This window comes from Thunnus maccoyii, chromosome 19 (genome assembly GCF_910596095.1).
Source record: "Thunnus maccoyii chromosome 19, fThuMac1.1, whole genome shotgun sequence".
NCBI classification, from domain to species: Eukaryota; Metazoa; Chordata; class Actinopteri; order Scombriformes; family Scombridae; genus Thunnus; species Thunnus maccoyii.
Genome location: NC_056551.1, coordinates 5,851,888 through 5,871,353, shown reverse-complemented (window position 1 = coordinate 5,871,353; position 19,466 = coordinate 5,851,888). Strand labels below are relative to the sequence as shown.

At 39.1% G+C, this 19,466-nt stretch overlaps 2 protein-coding genes across 2 annotated transcripts in view; one reads left to right on the top strand and one right to left on the bottom strand.

Moving 5' to 3' along the window:
- The first annotated feature begins 1,438 nt into the window (after positions 1-1,438).
- ssna1 (Sjogren syndrome nuclear autoantigen 1) lies at positions 1,439-4,723 on the top strand. Its single transcript, XM_042395355.1, has 3 exons — positions 1,439-1,753; positions 3,445-3,644; positions 4,480-4,723. The coding sequence occupies exons 1-3, from the start codon at positions 1,702-1,704 to the stop codon at positions 4,570-4,572; spliced, it is 345 nt and encodes a 114-aa protein (XP_042251289.1). The 5' UTR covers positions 1,439-1,701; the 3' UTR covers positions 4,573-4,723.
- A 768-nt stretch (positions 4,724-5,491) lies between these two features.
- Positions 5,492-19,466, bottom strand: part of tprn (taperin) — a 29,986-nt gene continuing 16,011 nt past the window's right edge. Inside the window, exons 2-4 of the mRNA XM_042395354.1 lie at positions 10,721-10,922; positions 9,604-9,728; positions 5,492-8,599 (exon numbers count right to left, since the gene is read on the bottom strand). Of these exons, the coding sequence (XP_042251288.1) occupies positions 8,537-8,599; positions 9,604-9,728; positions 10,721-10,922 (390 nt within the window). The 3' untranslated portion in view covers positions 5,492-8,536. The remainder of the gene's footprint in view (positions 8,600-9,603; positions 9,729-10,720; positions 10,923-19,466) is intronic.

Here is a 19,466-nt window from a genome sequence, read left to right as displayed (position 1 = left end):
TTAATGCATTAATGACAAAAAACAATACAATTTATAACATTCTGCACAATAAGTACTTTTACTTTTGATACTTTTGATACTTTGAATGCAGGACTTTATGTGCAATGGAATATTTCTATAGTGTGGTATTGCTTCTTTTACTTAAAGGATCTAAATACTTCTTTCATCACTACATACTATATTTCTGACCTGCTCACTTCTATTTATGATGAAACCACACCTCTCATCACTTGGTGGTGGTGGTTTTCTATTTGTAGCTGCTTTTGGTTAATCTGGTCCTGTTCTCTGGAACATACTGCGGGAAGACCTGACATCTGTCCTAACTGTGCAGGAAAGCTGCAAAGACAAAACAAACTGAAAACATTTCTATTTTCATGCTGATGATTAGTTACTGTGTATCTGCACATGTTTGGATTTGTCTTTGAGTGGGTATGTCGCATATTTTAATGTAAAGCACATTGAATTTACCTGTAGTGAAATGTACAATAAAAATAAAATTGCTTCCTCTTCAGTTGTATAGCCTCATGGAAAGTTATTAGTGTTTTTATTAAATACCTAAAAGAAACCTGTATAGTAAAGAAAATTTAGTTGTTTTTTTTGTATCAGTATACTCACTTGAGTTACTTGGAATACTATTAGCACTGGGTGGTGCAATGTAATACTGTAATTTCCTTGAATAGTCTTACAGCACTTACGAGTATATTAAGTCCGGTAAGTTGTCATGCAGACAGGAAATTTTGTTTGTTTTTCATTTTTCATTTACTAGTCAGACTGCATAATAAGGGTTTGGAGGTTTCCTTCCTTTGGGTTCCTGCTCAAGCCAAGCAATCATTAAAATCACAGACAATCAATGGATAAATACTGTGAAGTAAGACTGAGGTCAAAACTATTATCAAAGAACAAATGCATATAATCTGGCAAGAATATTGGGACATCAGTGACACAAGAAGACATCTTTACAGTATTCAAAACCATGTTGGCATGAATGAAACTAGGTGCAGGGACCAGAGGGAGGAAATAGTCACAACCCAGCTGAGGATAGGACACACAAGTCACACACTTTATAGAGTAGGTAAGCACCCAACTGGACTGTGCACTCACTGTAGTTAACCAGAAACCAGTAAACATGTACTACTTGTAACAGTTAATGGGCAACGAATTGACCTAATAACTGCATTAAAGGAAGCGAAACTTGATCTTACCTTTGGGAATCTGTTAAGGAGAGCCTAATGGAAGGTGATTAGTGCTTTGATTAGATACATAAAATAAGCCTGTATATTAAACAGAATTTAGTTTTTTAGTTTGTTTTCTTCCAATTTGTTTATAGTTTGTTTTCTGCCTATCTACTGTTCCACACTCCAGTCCAGTAGGTGACGGTAATGCATCAATAAGCTGGTGCCAACCGCCAATAAACACTAAAGAAGAAGAAGATTTAAAACTTAAAGTAGAAGAAGAAGAAGAAGAGTTGTCTGGGAAACCAACCCGCCATGTACGTGCAGTTCATCTACAACACTTTCTGTGGAAAGACGGGTGTATCTTTAGCTTTAACAGCTACTGTCTGACCCGCTTATACATCATACAGATACGATACAGATGACGAGCTAGTCGGACCTGCGAGTTTAGAGAACAAGTAGCTAACAGCTAGAAACTACAAAGTCACGGTTGAATCTTATAGTTGGGCGAAGCTAGCTGAACTCAGACATGACCCAACAAGCTGCTGCTCTGCAGACCTACAACAATGAACTTGTCAAGTGTAAGTCATTTGTTTTTTCTTGTCAATACATCAAAAGCGTAAGCTGTCATGATGCTAGTGATTCTGGCTGAGGCGTGTCGTGCCACATTTAAGTTTCCTTTTGAATATCTTTTCCCCTCCATAGACCTCAGATATAACGTTACCTCATTTTATAAACTGGTATTAGAGAACAAGTTTTTCTCCTATAAGCATATGTTTAGTACGTAATTTTAACTGTAGCTCGTATTCACTTTCTAGTGGAGATATTGCTGTTATGCTTCCACTGTTCTAGTTTTTTGACTTACCAGCTACTTTGACCAGCCGGCAGGTTGCTGCAGTACAATCTGATTAACCTTGACAGATTATGCTGTCTATCACCTGGAAACCAGCCCTTAACCCTCCACAGACCACACCAGTGCAACCAGGGGCTTACAGTTATCATTTTACACTACCTGCAGGGTTATGCTCTCTAAATAACTAAATACATAAATAAATAAAGTACCGCCAGAGCTATCCCTTTTGGTCTCTGAGAAGGAAACATATTAACACTTGCCATCTGTCATTTGCTGGTTAATCTGTGTCTCTGCTCTGCCAGCCACTGTGGCAAGATACCAGACTGCATTTGAAGGTTATCTTCTACTTCAGTTATTAATGTTACATCTCATTACACAAGTATAAGAGAGTAAAAATCTTAGCTTTCAGCTCCATGACAATGCAGTAAGGAAACTAAGGAATATTTTAAATAGTAAAAGCAATAGTGATAAGAGTTTAAACAACAAGAATAATATAAAATATAGGCATACGTGTGGTGTGCATGTGTCCTACATATAATATATGAATGAAAATAAAATTTATATTTTTATGTGTATGTACAAATACGTATATATTTAGTAGTAAAGGTTAAAACTCAAAACAAACTACATATATACAAACTAAAACTGCAACACCCTGTTTGTTGAAGGATTACATTACATCAGTACAGATACACAGATTTTTTTTTTTAATGTTCAAATAAATTGTGCTGTCACACTTGAAGCAGAATATGCAAATGTAATGCTATACAGAAAGTAGTTCATTAGTAATATTACTGCACATCTGTGAGTGCAGATTCAGTTCTTCAGATTCAAGTTTTATCGTAAAAATAAGACATTTTATAAATACCTGAGATTTCAATGCTTGATAAATACCTTTTTTAGGATGTGATTAATCTGTCCAATACTGTTGTTTTATTTCTGTCGATTTCTCTTTATTTGTGTATAAATTTGTGTATTGTGTACAATATCTCAGAACTCAAGGTGATGTGTTCAAATTGCTTGTTTTGTCTGACTCACAGTCCCAAACCCAAAGATATTAAATGTTATAATAAAAAAAAACAAAAGTAGTAAAACTTTACCTTTGAGAAGCTGGAACCAGAAAATGTTTGTAATTTTTGGATGATAAATAATAAATAACATCAAAATTGTGGTCCAAAAGCTTTCTGTACATCAACACTAGAATGTAGTTACTTTGTAGGCCAGAAGTTGCACTCATCATGTTAAAGAGTTGACACATTAAAAAAAAAAAAAAATCATGTGATTTGGAAATGTGCATAAGTACTACAATTTACACTTTAGTCTTAAAGTAAGAACCTGTCATCACACTGGTTCAACTGTTGCTGTCCTCAGCCCTCGCAGAGAGACTCTGGCAATCATAAACCTTCTTGTCTCGGTCAGGTATTGAGGACCTGTGCTCCAAGCGGGAGGAGTTGAACCGTCAGATCAAGCAGGAGGAAGAGGAGAAGGAACGGCTGCAGCACGACATCCGCGTCCTGTCAGAGAAGCTGAGCAGAGTCAACGAGAGCCTGGCACAGAGACTCGCCGCCCGCGCCACCTTCGACCGCACAATCGCAGAGACCGAGGCCGCTTACACCAAGGTGTGTCTGGACTGTCTTAACCTGATTTAAACTGCTGTTGTTCAGCAGCATTGAAATACATTGACTATGGGACACTGAAGCTTTTTGGACACTGATTGAGCCAAAAATATTTATAGTTTTTGGGGAGAGACAGATAATTAGAGTTTAGTGTTCAGGAAGTATGAAAATAGGATGCTCAATAAAGAGCATCATGTTTATGAAAGGGTTGAAACCAAGACTATCCAGAAAAACTGTTATGAAAGCTTTTATTTTCTTTCTGATTCACCTTTTATCTCTCAGAAAACATGTTTTTTTGACTGATGACATCATTGTATTTCTTTCCCACATGACTAAAAACTGGAGGTTTTACAATCTTTTCAAAAGAAAATCCTAATTCTGTGAACCATGTAGCAAAAAAACAAACCAATAAAATGATGTGGTTTGAGACTAAGGATGATGGAAGGTCTTAAAAAAAACCCAACAAAAGTCAACCCACAGCAGCAGTTGAAATTCAACACAGGCACTGCATAGCTTTAGGGATGATGAACTCAATCTGCTGCATTTTTGTACCCCACTATTTTTCTCTTGGTTGTTTGTACTTTATAATCAATGACACACCATCTTGTTGTCCTTCTGCAGTAGTTTCATCTCACGCAGGCACATCCCACTTACTGATGCTGACCTCCCCGAACACTCAAAACAAACACTCCGACACGGCTCTTATTAAAAAACAACAAGACCCTTCTTTAACTTACTCTTACAGGACACATCACACTATCAGCTTGTGCTTCCTCTGCATCTTAATATCTATACAGTATATTTCATGTGATTCCTTTTTTTTTCTCCCCTCCTTTAGATCTTGGAGAGTTCACAGTCTCTTCTCAGCGTCCTGAAGCAGGAGGCAGGAAACCTCAGTAAAGCCACAGAACCCCGAAGGAAAGAGCATTAATGGAGACGAAAGGTCACTGAACTCTCTTTTCGACCACAACAGTACATTTGACTCTGCACTTTTAATGCAGTTTATTCTCCATCCTGGACTATTTGTAATATATTTGATTGATTTTATATATTCTTTATTCCAATAAATGTGTTTCTTAACACTTGCATGACTCATTCTTCTTTGACAACACAAATAACAGGCCAGAGTTTTAATGTGTACTTCTCTGTGCTGCCTCAACAGTCTCCTACATTAAACCACTTTGTTTTCTTTAATGTGTAAATGTTAGAAAAAAGTTCCCCCTGAAATGACACATACACAGTATTTCCATTTGTTCAAGTCTTCTATTTTATTGAGCTTTCATTTGTACAAGTATGACATCACTTTGTTTTTTTTTTTTTTTTATTTGCCCAAATCATTGACAATAACTTTACAGTAAGCACATCTGCTGCGATGTAGATTTACAGACGAGGGGAAAAGTAAAAAGGGGGGGAGGGGGGAGATGAGATGGAGCTTCTACCACAGAGTTGCTACAGTGTGACCAACACAAACTGCTCACTTTGCAACAGGAGGAGACAGATGGGAAAACACTGCGGGCGGAGTGTTAACACCACCGCATGTTACACTTCAGAAGTCGAGTCGTTTTCTGTGTCCTGGTAATGGCCATCATGAAAGTTCTTGCTGGTGTCATTTAAGACGATCAGTGGAAATGACCCACAGTGAACTCTGCCTCTTTGGTCCTTCAGTTCACAGAAAGACAGAGAGAAAGAGAGAGAAAGAGGAAAAAAATAGATTCCCACAAAGAGTCGATTTCCTCTTTGTGGTGTTGAAGGCAGCAGTTACCACAGATGGATCCACAGGCTTGTTATGTGACTGCTCCACAGCAGGTCCAAGTCAGGTTTCTTTAGGCCAAATTAAAGGACAATACCAATGTTTTGTTTTTTTCTTTTAAACTACAAATCATGTATACTTTACATTTTTGTTAGTTTCAAATGCATGCCATACAGTTCTGTGTTTTTCCAACTGTTTGGAGCAGCCATTGATTTTTATTAATTTCCTTTGGTATGAAGATTAGAAGACTCTTGAAACTTGCTGGAGTCGTGTAATCCATAACAGAGACATCAAGCCTGGATTTATCTTTGTTGGTTACATTACAGTTGTACGGTCGTATACTGGTAGGGTAGTTTAAGTGGAGAGTAATGTGAAAAGTCTGCAGTGTATCATAGGGGCAGCTGTTGAACCTCTTTTTTGGTACTGGCTGAAATGTGTCAGTAGCACCTAGTATTGAGTGTTTACTTATTTTCTGTTCGGCCCATTTCTGATTTAAAACAAAATTTTGCCAGATTTGACTTTTGATTTAGGTAAAGTTGTGTTTAGTTTGTCATTTTTGAATGAAAAAGTAATATGTTTAAAAAAAAAACTCAAGTAGATTTTCATACCATAAGAAATAGAGTGGAAACCAATGGACACCCTGAGTGGTTACACAATAAAAATACATTCAAACTTGTAAAACACAGCAGCATGATTTACAAAGTGGTTCACAGTAAAGTATATGATTTGTAGTAAATGGGCTAAAACATGAAAAATCACTGGCATGGTCCTTTTAAAACTACTGCATATCAGAGGGTGAGAAAACAGCTCGAATGGATTTGTCAGGATGGAGATGAAGGCCTGGACCTGTGTGGAAAACAACACGTGCGCTACTGCTTGTGGTCACAGCGACAAGGCCGACAATCATAAGACTTCTGATGCAAGGCTGTGGCAAACAGAGTACAAAAGTGGTAATGGCATTCATCGGCAGTGCATTCATCGCGTACAATTGAAGAGTTCTATTCCAAAAAATATCAATACCTGAATTTCATCACTCCAGTCTGTATAAATGTTATTCTTTCAACTGACGTACAATCAATTGTTAATAAGAATATGTCAATAGTGGAAATGGTTTTGAAACAAAACTCTTCAACTAGACTTCTTTGTTCTCTTAAGTGCACATTTCCTCTGTCGCCTACTCTGTTCCTTCTCATGAGGTGCAAAACAAAGCTAAAAGCATGACAGTGCAAAGACATTTAACATCCAAGACTCCAGACAAAACACATAATCCCCAAATTCTTCAGACAAAGACATAATATCTCGTCTCCTAACGACAAAATCCAACCTTTGAGGACTGAACAAACTTCATCTGATCTGAGAAATGAACAAAATGACAGGAGAAAGAAATAAATCTTTGATGATTATGAAAATATGGTAGAATATTGAAACTGTACAACAATACTGGCCGAAGGGGAGTCGATCCTGGGAGTGTAAAGAATGAATGTGAGGCTGTTACAGCAACACTTTAATCAATTGGCATTATGAGTAAAAAAAAAAAAAAAAAAATCATCTGGAAACTTGGTGCGTTCCTGTATATAAAAAAATCTGAATTTTAAAAAATCATTACATATTCTTTCAAACACACGCAACCTTGCATTCGCTCTCACAAACATGCCATATTATGAATGATCACAATCAATTCATTACTTCAATGGACCAGCTTCTTTCTCTGTGGAATGTGAAAGTACATGAGGTCCGACTGGAAAGAAAAAAAAAACAAACAAACGTCCGATGGGGGTGTTCAGTCTGAACGCACCCTTCCAGTTCTTTCCACACCAGCAAATTCGCCTTTACAAAAAAAAAAAAAAAAAAAAAAAAAGAGTACATGAGCAGGTCTCAGACATGCAAACTTCAACTTTAAGCAGGAATAAATACACGAGGAGGCAGAGAGAAGGTGTCGGGAGGTCTAACAGCGTTTTGATAAACAGGATATACAGAAACATTCTACAGTATGATGATATTTTGCTGTACGTTTGTCACCAGCAATACGGACATACAGACATTATTGGCCAAGGTCACTTCTTCAAGCATTTTAATCAGAAGTCAGAGATGCTACTGATTGACGGAAATCTTTCCCCGGGGGTGCATATTTATATTTTTCCTCCCTCGTCGCAGAGAAGGGGAAGTGTGTTGAAGTTTGCTTGCCGTTAGACTCTTCTACCAAACGTCCAGCAGCTTCAATACAGCATAGTTTGCCAGAAAACATACAAAAAACCCCTAAAAGGCATACAGAAGCTTTACAGTAAAAGAACCAAAAATCAAAACATGCAGGTACAAAAACAAAAAAAAAAAAAAAGACTACAATTGTGGCACCCTTTTACCATTTTTTTTTGTTTTTGTGTGTATGAGTCTGCCATTGTTCTACTTGTATACAAGCGGACACGTCCTCCAGATCCTACATTTCTGGAGAACGTCCTAATGACATGTTTCCATGCTAACACTGAACTCTGTCACCGTGGCGTCGCCTACACGTGGGCACTGGCGGCTTCCTGTTCTTTTAAGGAGTTTGGTCCCCTCGCTTTCTGCTGCGTTCGTCGATATCTCCCAAACAACCTGAAGCGAATGTGAGACGCAGACGTGGAAGCAGGAGAATCACAGGAGAGGCCGTCTGAAGCCAGAGAACAGAGAGGAAGACGGACGTCTCTCCGGAGTCCGACGGTCGATTTGATTCTGTCAGATATTTTGTTAAGTGAGTGAAGAGGATGAGGAAGCGGGGAGGGCTGACAGATCAACTGTCCAGGATCATCAAGGGGCGGGAAAGACAGTCCAGCTGCTTTTGGATTGGTCGGAGCTTCGGGTGAGGAAGAAGGTGCGAATCTGATATCGGTCACCTGGAAGAAAAGCTGTTAAACTCTTGATATGCTGTTGATAACGTGGCGAGGAGTAGTGGTACCGTGGCAGGAAATCAGCCCAAAAAGAACCCAAAACAAAACATAAAATCAACACTGTGTTTCCTGTCTGATCAGGAAGATGTGCTTGGAGCCGGCTGGAGTGTGTAGAGCTGGAGGCAGTTTGGGCCCAGGTGTGGAGGTCCTCGCTGGGCTCCGGCTGCAGTCTGGTCCCGCAGGTGAGGTACTACTGTACAGCTGATTGGTCCGACCTTTGATCAGAAGTAAAGAGCGGGCTCGCTGCTGTAGTCAGACAGGGAGGAGCTGTCTGCCGGCGTGAGCTGAGGAGAAAAAACAAATTCATGTTGTTTTCAGCAACTTGATGGCGATAGGGTGATGTACTGTGAGAGATCTACTACTTAGATGTTGCTGTTTCAGCATTTCCATGTACGAACAGGCTGCTACTCTCACACTCAGCATAGGAAACTTACAGTTGTGACTTGTTCCAGCCAGACTACACTGATGTTTCTGTCCTGTCCCTTCATTCTGTCTTGTTGAAATGGGAGACATGTGTAAATAGTTTTTTTTTTCATGCTCTACAGGTAAAATAGGATCATTTGTACTTGAGGAGGGCCTGCTGTTTATATATTTGTAAGCAGAAAAAACTATTTTTGTCTCTCATTCATATTCTGCTGAATCTTATTTTCCACATACATGGTTCCTGCAGGATTCATGACCTAATGATTATTTTAAAGCCTTTTTAATGCTACTTAGAATGGAAAGTAAGACTAATTATATAACTGTAAAATATTAGAAACCATAAAAAACTGATTCTGATAGTATGCATGACTGGTTTTACTTCTCATCAGCAGAAAATTGCTCCAAGAAAAGACCTCTGAGTCTGATTTAAGGCATGAAACACCACATTTAAATCATTGATCCATCAGTAATCTAATGGAAATAGGTCCTGCACTACCAAAAACCAAGACACAAAATTGGAACCTGCAGTCATTTTCATACAAGGAACTGAAACAACTAGTTCATCAATCGATTAGTCAACTGACAAATAATCAACAACAATTATGACAATGAATTTTTGTTGTTGTTTATCAATCAAAAATGCCAAACATTCTCTGTTTCCAGCTTCTCAAATGTGAGGATTTGCTGCTTTTTCCTGTTTTATACCATTGTAAATTTACTATCTTTGGGTTTTCAACCATCTTTAATTCTGAGTTAGGACTAGAAGTTGAAACTGGCAGCTCCTATTTGAGAGGCAACACCACCTGGTACTTGACTCTAATACAGAAATTGGAATCTGCTTTGACAAATTTGAGTTTTCTCTCACCATGACTTCCTCTGTCATCTGCGTCTGTTGAGAAGCGGCGTCTTCCTGGTAAACACTGTCTTCATGTTTGTGTTCCTGCCAGGCGCTGAAGTCCACAGCGTGCTTGGGAACATAGCTGGAAAGGTCTGCAGACCAAAAAAAAAAAGACAGATGTTATTTACATGTGATTAAGCTTTTTTTCTGCATGTGCTGCAAGTGTTGGTTTATTTTTATCTTCAGCTTTTACAATAATATGGTTTTCCAATGTGTTTGTACCTTCCCCTTTTTGCATTAAAAACAGATATAGATACAGATCATTGAGACATAATTTATGCATTTTTCAATGGAAAGGACACTGATAGTCCACCTCACATTTTCTCAAACGTAATTCACAGTATGTGCAGTAGGGGTCTCTGTCATCATATGTAATCTCTGCTCGGTTACAGTTGCACTATGCACATAATGGTAGTGTGATCTAATAATGAAGCGATGACTATCAACTCTAGTTTTGTGTTTCCTTTAACATGAGAAAATCTTCAATCACATTTACTGTCCTTCAAATCTAAGTCTCCCTCTCCATCCTTTTCAGATCTTTTCTAGACGAATTCTCTAGCGGATTATATTTGCTTTATGATGGTGAAAAAGGTCTGAAAATCTGCAGTTTTATGTGTATTTTCTATGACTGTCCAACACAAAGTGGGACAGTGGCTGAACTGGGAGGACACATACAAATATACAACAAAAGTGGACTCAAAATGACTACAAGATGAACTGGACACCTCTGTGACATAAACAGCTTCACCAGGCTGCTGTTTAGGGCAGGGCTTCCATTTGTACATTATGTATGTATGTATTTTGTAGAAATAAAATAAATCAGCTCAATCAGTTATCTTCCTCCCTTATCGCTGTTCCCATCTTCCAAGATGATTTTACAGCCACATTGTGATTAATTTACAACAAGATGAAGTTAGGAGTTTCCACTGCCTTGCTAATCTTTTCACTTGGTCAACAATGTTTCCACCACGTGGAGTGCTGTCGAGATATATTCCTCTGGACCAAAGTGCGGGGCAAAAACAACAAAACAAAATGAACAGTGCTTGTAAAAACTCCACCCCACGTTTGTTTCACGTCATCTCACCGTTGCTGTTGGTCGTGTGCGAGGACGAGCTGGTGAAACTGGGTCGAGGGATGTGGATGCGTCCCACCATGCTGGGCTGTTCGTCCGCCGCCTTCTCGTCCTGCTTGTCCTCCTCGTCCTCCTCCCCGCTGTCCCACACGCTGCTCTCTGACGGATACTCGTACGTGCTCTGGAGACTCGACTCATTGAAGGAGATCTTGAGCTGGAAGAGACACAATTTGGGCAAAAATGTCATGATTATCTATTATCTTTAACATGTTATTGTTAATATTATGACAGCTTTGATTTGGCAAAAGTGTTGCTGTCCTGAGAGTGTCTGATAATTCATAAAAACCAGAGGGAAACAACAAACAACACAAATATTAGCAGTGGATAAATGACATTATTTTTTCCATTCTTGTTGTAAATGCATAGTAACGCTGATTTCTCCTGGCTCCATATCTTGTTTTCACTTCATTGGCACCGCAATAAGGAAAATAACACCAGTCACCAGCCACACGCCAGTAAATACTGGCCGAGGTTCATTATTTTTGGCAGGTGCCCCGTTTTAGAGCGAGTATCTGATTGAAAAAATCTCCCTGGCTAGCAACAAAGAAAAGGAGACAATAAAGTTCAGTCGTTTCATGATAGGAGCTATTGTTCTCAGGAAATTTATTTCCCCCAAAGGCTGCCGACTGTTCTCACCTCAAAAACTTATCAGCCCTTTTCAGAAGTTTACTCGGGGCCGGTTCAAGCGTGTCTGTGGCCTATGAAAAGTTTGACCCCTCCCACCCACCAAACTGTGCACAGCAAGAAATAAATACAGTCACACCCTCATCCCCAAATTTAGTATAGTTACTCCAAAATTCAGCTGCAAATTACTTGATTTACAGAGTAATGTTATCACTCTTTTTTTTACAGAGCTTTTTACCACATTTCTCAGTCTTCAACAGTGAATGGATTTTGCTCAGTTATAAATACATATACATTTCTATACAAATGTTACATGATTCCAACAGAGCCATCTCCATGACAACTGAGCGAACGCCATCACCACTGATGAAAACTGTGAGATATAGAGTTGAAAAGTCTGGAAAAAGCAAGAAAATAGACCTTGAACTAAGATCTTGTTTTGTCAAATTTCACTGTCAACCCAAATAACTTTATTTTGAAATTTTATTCAATTTCAAAACTTGTTTCAGTGCCCGTAATTCCCCAAATCGCCTCACATCTTGATATTTTGAGATTTGTGGACAATACAGTGAAAACAGACAATGTATTTTAAAATGCACATATGATTTATAATTTTATAATTATAGAAAAAATGACGAATGAAAAGAGAGTTCACATTTTTGTATATTTATATCAAGGCCCCTGGCAACCGAGGGGCCCTAAGCAGCCATTTAAAGCTTCTGCATGCCAGCTTTTTGTTTACAAGCCAGATTTGTTTACTAAGAAAACAAACCTCCCGCTGTTGTCTGTTAGCTTGCTGAGTTGTCTGGCAGATCACTCGGTCAATCAGCCAGGATTTAAAAGTATCAGATACCCTCTGACTTCAAAGCACAGATCTTAATTTAATACTGACGGCCATTACCTCACTCTCTTCCGAGACCGCTGCTTTTTATCACCACAGCAAACATTAACAGGTTATTACTTCCTTATTGCTCTGTAATTGCACATCTATACTAAACATTATCACACGTCTCAGCCCTTTGCTCATGCTGCAGTAATGCCAGTTTAGCTCAACACCAATCAACTCCCTCATAACTTATTCAACAGAGCTTTTAATTGGGATTCTTATGGAGCCAGCTGCAGTTTGTTCAGGCTCATCAGTGGCTGCGTGCACTGTACTTTGTGTGTCCTCTAAGTAGGACAGGTGGCAGCCTCGCAGGAGCTTTGGGGCCTGTGATTGATCGTCTCAGAGTGCTCACTGTAAGACATGTCTGTTTGGCAACGCTTCAGTGGTCTGCAAACAGAGCTCCGTGGGGTGAGACGAGCACTCGCACTTTGCTGCACCGTGTAATCCAAAATGAACTCTGCAGTCAGAGACCTCGGTGGTTTTAGCTGTCAGCGAGCACACTGACTAGCAGTTATTGTCAAAAGGAGACGTCTCGCCCCTTTAGAGTGTATGTGACAGGTTCTCTGAGAGGTTCCTGCTGTAATCAAGTTTTCAGGATATCATTTAAGTTGCTGTCTCTGATGAATCCCAATCAATCCCATTCTGAAATTTTCAACACTAAGCATCTGTCAATTTTTAGAAAAACTTACAACACTAATGCAACATGTGTCTCTTTCAACATGTTTTTGTTGCTTTTTAGTTTTGTTAAATTTTCACAAGCATTTTAAGAAAGCATAAACATATTTTTCCATCAATATACCTCTATTTTATTTAATTTCATTGTGTGTTTTTGTCTTCTTTTATTTCTCACTTCTCTTTTGGCTCTCATAAACCTAAGAGATACAGTGTGAAGATGGCAGAAACGCCAGAAATGGTTTCTAATAAGTTACTATTTATGTCTTCTGGCCATACGTAGGCGTTGAAGAATTTTTATAGTTTCTCCTGAGTTGCCATGGCATTGACAGCTGATACATGCATACATAACAGGTGTTTGTCCGTGTCTTCACCGAGGCTGTCAGCTGACTGCTCTTATCGTACTGTACCTGGCTCCATCTACTCTGCTGGCCCTGATCTAAATCTGCCCTAATCTCCATCACAAGGCCACGAGCCAACAACAGCGTCTCCGACTCACGACTGTTCAGGGTTCACACTTAACCTCCATTTCAAAATGTCATGCTTGTTCCATATACTTTATGACTTGATCTGTCTCTGTCATTATGCTGAGGTCTGTGAGAATGATATATGGAATATGTCAGTGAGCCTGCATGTCAAAAAGATGGGAGAACTACAATTTCACAACTTACTTCTATACCTAAACAGATTTTAATACAATGATTGAAGAGGGGGGGGGGGGGGCCTACAGATTCAGGACGTAAGATTCAAGAGTAAGGTTTAAAGATTCAGGAGAAGGGTCTACAGATTCAAGAGTAGAGTCTATAGATTCAAGCCAAGGGTCTACAGATTCAAGAGTAGAGTCTATAGATTCAAGCCAAGGGTCTACAGATTCAAGAGTAGAGTCTATAGATTCAGAAGAAGGGTCTACAGATTCAAGAGTAGAGTCTATAGATTCAGAAGAAGGGTCTACAGATTCAAGAGTAGAGTCTATAGATTCAGAAGAAGGGTCTACAGATTCAAGAGTAGAGTCTATAGATTCAGGACAAGGGTCTACAGATTCAAGAGTAGAGTCTATAGATTCAGGACAAGGGTCTACAGATTCAAGAGTAGAGTCTATAGATTCAGGACAAGGGTCTACAGATTCAAGAGTAGAGTCTATAGATCTATGATTGAATACACATGTCTACAGATTCCAGTCAAGGATCTATAGAGTAAGGTGAGGGTTTATAGATCCAGGTAAGAGGTCTACAGATACGGGTTGGGGGTCTATTGATTCTGGACAAGGATCAATGGATTCAAAATGAGAGTTTATAGATTGAGGATGATTCTAAAGATAGAGGACAAGGGTCTACAGATTCCGGACAAGTATTTATTGATTAAGGACGAGGGTGTAGACCTACATATTCAGCATGAGGGTCTACAGATTATGGACAAGGGTTTACAGATCACAGATGAGGGTCTATAGATTCAGTATGAGGGTCGTTAGATTCAATGAACAAGTGTCTATAGACTTAGGTCGAGAGTACTGAGGTTCAGGACTATAGATTATAACAAAGGTCTACAGATGGTAGAGAGTCTACACATCCAGGGTCTATAGACTCAGGACGACGGCCTTTAGATTCAAGATGAGTAAAATATATTTAGGATAAGAGCCGACAGATTCTGGATGAGGGTCTATAGACATGAAGAAAAGCCTTTAGAATCAGGACTATAGATTCAAAGTGCCTAAACATGTGAAGATTAATGACAGACCAAGTTCTACATGTTCAACATTTCTAAAACAACTTTCCCCCTTAAGTAGCTCCTCCACATATCTCCACTGGACATTTATAATCATGTTTTGATGATTTAATAGTTGCTTATAACTGATTAGGGCTGATAAAACATAACAAAACATCCACTGAGATAAGTATATCAGTGAGGATGGCTGTATCTTTTTGCTTTCACATGTCATTTGTGCCACATGACACATGGAAAGGACGAGGGTTCACAGATCAGTCTGTGAACCATGTTAACTTTACAAAGAGCCTTTACAACTGTATCCTTTCAGCTAATTGCTCATTCACGTTATCTTAAGTATTGTTTAGTCTGTGTCTTTTGGTTTTTATTCACAATGTCACAACATTCAGCTATATCAACTGCCCTATGCTTCTGTCTCAAGTTTCTCAAGCTTTTAAGGTAATGTGTTTCCAAAAAATAACATAAACACAATTATACTATAAAGCTGGAAAATTAGGATGGCAGAAAAATCTAAAGCTCCGGGAGAGAATCCTAATCCATTCTTTAGGAAGCTTAGAAGTGCATGTAGATGTGATAGTTTGAGAAAAACAAACGGAAAATGTTCAGTACAAAGTTTCCTCCATTCATTATTTCCATATTGTTTCTTTACATTAATTAGAAAATTTTCAAAGACTAGGCCAAGTTAATATCCCTGAACTTTCAGTATTTAGCAAACTACAAGTAACAATAATGCTGTGACAGCCCTGACAGACCTTGTTTTTCAGTCACTGGATTTTCATTGAAACATCTTTTTCCTACTTTTTCCCCCCTTTGACAGCCAGACTAGGTTTCTACATTAGTATTTCGCCAAAGAGTACAATCTGCAAAACAAATTAAATCCTGTGTATAGATACAGGCTCTGTCCCAGACACTTCCTATTTTTAGCCCTAAAACCTCTCTTTTTTAGTTCCTGTGTTAAATCTTACACCACAAAATGCGTTTCCTTGCTAAACAGGCATCCTGTCTTGGAGGATGTCTCTGGATACTAAAAGCCAGTCTATTAATAAATCAGACTAGCTGCTGGGCTCGCTTCCTCTTTCACTGTCTTTCACTTTTCTTTTTGTCTCATCTACCATCACACTTCTCACATGAGACTCTTGTTAGATGAGACACCTTTGCACTGCCTGAGCCGATGTCCTCGCTCTGACTTAACATTTCAGCCGTTTAGTTTCAGCATGAGCCATCTCAGGAGAAAAGAAAGCGGAACAAAACATAGGGTAACAGAACTGTGATCTTCATATATAAAAGGGACCTCTCCCAGCCTGCTGCTGCTCATATTTGAGCTTCAGTTGAGGGTCTTTTTCATCTCTATGATAAAAGGGTGCATCATGGAGGAAGAAGTGATTCGTCTTCTGTCCTCAGGCTGTGGGACGGACCAGCAGAGGCCAGATTCAGGCCAACTGGGGCCCAACTCAGGCCTGCTGGAGCTCAGGCAGGAATCTGCAGCTCGACAGACCACTAATAACTAATTATTTCAGTTTCATTTTAGATTTAAAGATTCAAAGGCTGACTATGTGTGTGTGAAGCCCATGCTTTGTTTCTTCTCACCATAAATCACAATAATGAGGCATCTGGCATGAAACTTGATTTGAAAACAGCACACAAAGTTCCTGCTGAGGAAGTGACTTCTGACTCCTTCACCTTTAGGAAAATGTGAGATATTTTAACTAAACAGACAACACCTTCATTTACAACATATCACCCATTAATTTAATAGGCTACACCCATTTAATATATTTATTGCATGAATGATCACAAAGGTAAAGAGATCCTGTGTGTGATAAGAGTTTCGGGGGGAGATGATTGATAAAATCTGAATATTCTTCTGGAATCTAAGGTACTTTTGTTCACTCATACTGTCTGAAACTTACAGTAAGTTGAGTCCAAGTTCACTGATGTGTATTTTTAAAGCCAAGTCAGCTGCCACCCTGAACAGGATAAAGACTGATAAGTATAATATTGATGTCTAGGTTAAGAAATATGGCTCATTGTGTGGGCTTGGAAAAAATAACTAACACTTTGATATGTAAACTAAGTGTTAGTAAAGAAATCTGGAAAGAATCTTCTCGTGCACTAAGAACTGGGTTATATGAATAACGCTGCTCTTTGCAAAAGGTGAAAGGTCTGCTTTTTGAATACTTTTATTTTGGAATGTTTGTTTTTCGTTTTTTACGCATCAATGTGGAAACTGTTGCGTTTTTTTTCAATTTCTTTCTTTACTTTTTATTAAATGTAATTTCTACACAGCATATGCAACAGGAGGTAAAAAATAAGGGAGAAAATGAAGGAAATGGGAGGGTGGGTTCTTTAAAAAAGGAGAGAAAGAAAATTCTTGCGACACAATCAAACTATTCAGGAAGCACGTAGAATCATTTCAGCTATGTGGTAGATTTTTTTTTGCTTGCTCCATAAAAAAAGAGCGGTTTTCGAGCTGATTATAAAAATGAAAATGATTCGTTAGGACTGTGGTTGTGAGCTGCAGCAGCAGCAGCAGCTTTATCACAGCCAGACTGAGACAATCAATGCACAGAGTGAAGAACTGATTAAATAATATTTCTGTTGAAACTGATCCCAAAAGTTTCTTTCAACCAAGTTTCATCTGCTGTATTATTTTATTGTATGCATGTTATATATGAACCCAGAGGGATGCGAGGAAGACAGACAGGAGGAGGAGGAGGGAGAGAGAGAGAGAGGAAGAAGAGAGTTGGCAGATGAGATTATGCCTTCATGAATGTGCCTCGGCCAATAGGCGAGATGGAAGCTGTGCCAGGAATTTTTTCCAGGCCACCCAGCGTGGCGTGTCCTCGTTTGGTGAAAAGTGGTTCCTACTGAATGGACACACACACACACACACACACACACACACACAGAGGGCCAGTTCCCTGGCAGTGCCAATGAACTCGAAAGCTGAGTTACATCAGAGCTACGATATAATGGTGCGGCTCTTACTAACCACTGAGGGTGCAGCAGCATTGAGCTTTTGTATTTACATGATGTGCGTCTGACTGGGTGTGCATGTCTTCAAAAAGTGTTGCTAAATTTATCTCAATGGTGCCAGATTGCAAAGGGTGTGGTGTGTGCAGTCTTGTTGGTATTGGGTGTGCACCTGTTCATATACAGTATGTGTAAGTAGGTACAGTCGGCGCTTCTGGTGCGTGAAAAAACAACAACAACAACTGTAAATTAAATCCAATTTTCTGCCTAATATGGCAAATTAAAGTCCTCAAACTTAAAGGTGCATGACCAGGTGTGTGATTAGAGCTAATCTCCTGCCAGGTAGATAATATTAGAACAGCACCACAATGAACCGGCTGAGGAGTTTAGCTGCTGCTGCATTAGCGCCTGAGACGAAGGGTAATAAAGCCAACACGTGCTCAAATAAAGCATGTGGTGCGGTCTCTCTCCACTGTGCTGGTAAATGAGGATAACTAGTGTGAACTAGACGACCACGTTTACGGAGACAAAGTGGCGGGTGCATCGTTAATGATCAGATGGAGAAGATATTTCAGAAATCTGCTCTCTTTTTTATCCGTTTTTTTATTCATGTTCAAGACATTCACAGAAACTCTCAATAACCTTTACCAGCTGCACCAGTCAATAAGCTTAAAAGAATATTCTGACTTCTTGAGATGACTTGCTTTCTTAATCAATTAGGAGAGAAAACTAGTTTCAGTTTCATCTCCGTATGTTTGACTATAACCCAGACAGCAGTAAGTCTGAGAACCGCTTGTGAAGATATTATCTCGCATATCAAACTTACGAAGAAATCTGAATAAATCACACTGTGGTATAATGAGCGGTTTTCTGATGTAATGATGTTAGCAGAGATATTTCAGGCTATGATAGACACTGCGGCGATGCTAAGTTATAGTTTTTCAGCAAGGTTTTAAGATCTCCGTATCTCCGTTTGAGATTTCTGTCTCCACCTGAACACAACGGAGGTGAATGGAATTTCAAGTCCACAGACCTCATTGTAGACACTCTTTTTAGGTACTATTTCTTCAACATAAAGTACTTCCTGTGACAGCTCATTCTATAGATTATTTAGAGTAACAGCGTCACTGTTTCTAGAGAAGAGATGTTACTGATGAATTGCTGTCTGCAACCAAAACCAAATTCCATTGTACGATATTTTGAAACTTGGACAAATAAAACCAAAACTACAGACCAGGAGGGGGAGAGGCAGTGGTGTATTTCAGGGAAAAAAATTCCCCTGTATGACGCACCGAGAAGTCCCACAACAACATCACCTCAAACATGCTGTCAGTGGTAGATGACTATGTGGAATTTACGTTTGGGGAAACTTTGAAATTCCTGTCTATAAGTAACAGCAGTACAGTAACAGGCAACAGCTGCAATACAACAACAAAATGTGCTGTCATTACTATCTGCTGCTTTAGTCGTCTTTATTTCCTGTAGCGATTAAATTAGACCGGATACTCTTCTGTGCAGGCAACAATGTCACAGCTACACCACAAATACACAGAACAATGAAGTTCTGCCTGACTGAATCATTAGCTTTTGTTGCTGCAACAAAGCCATCTTACCTGTAGGCACATTCTTTTTAGTCGTTCTGAGTAATTTGTTGGATGCCAACAGAACTCAAGACGGTGAAATGTCTTCAATGAGCAAACAAAATAACTTATCGGATGCAGGGATTCAATCCAGCGATGTCCATTTCTAAACCCAAACATCAGACCTTTAGGCTATCAGTGACCCAAAATATTTCAGTAAAAAGGTCAGCGCACACCTGAG

Bases quoted from the DNA above. Each gene is read 5' to 3' on its own strand.
- ssna1 (XM_042395355.1), top strand. From the start codon at position 1,702: ATGACCCAACAAGCTGCTGCTCTGCAGACCTACAACAATGAACTTGTC. The intron at 1,754-3,444 runs GTAAGTCATTTG...TGTCTCGGTCAG, and splicing joins CAACAATGAACTTGTCAAGT to GTATTGAGGACCTGTGCTCC. The intron at 3,645-4,479 runs GTGTGTCTGGAC...CCCCTCCTTTAG, and splicing joins CCGAGGCCGCTTACACCAAG to ATCTTGGAGAGTTCACAGTC.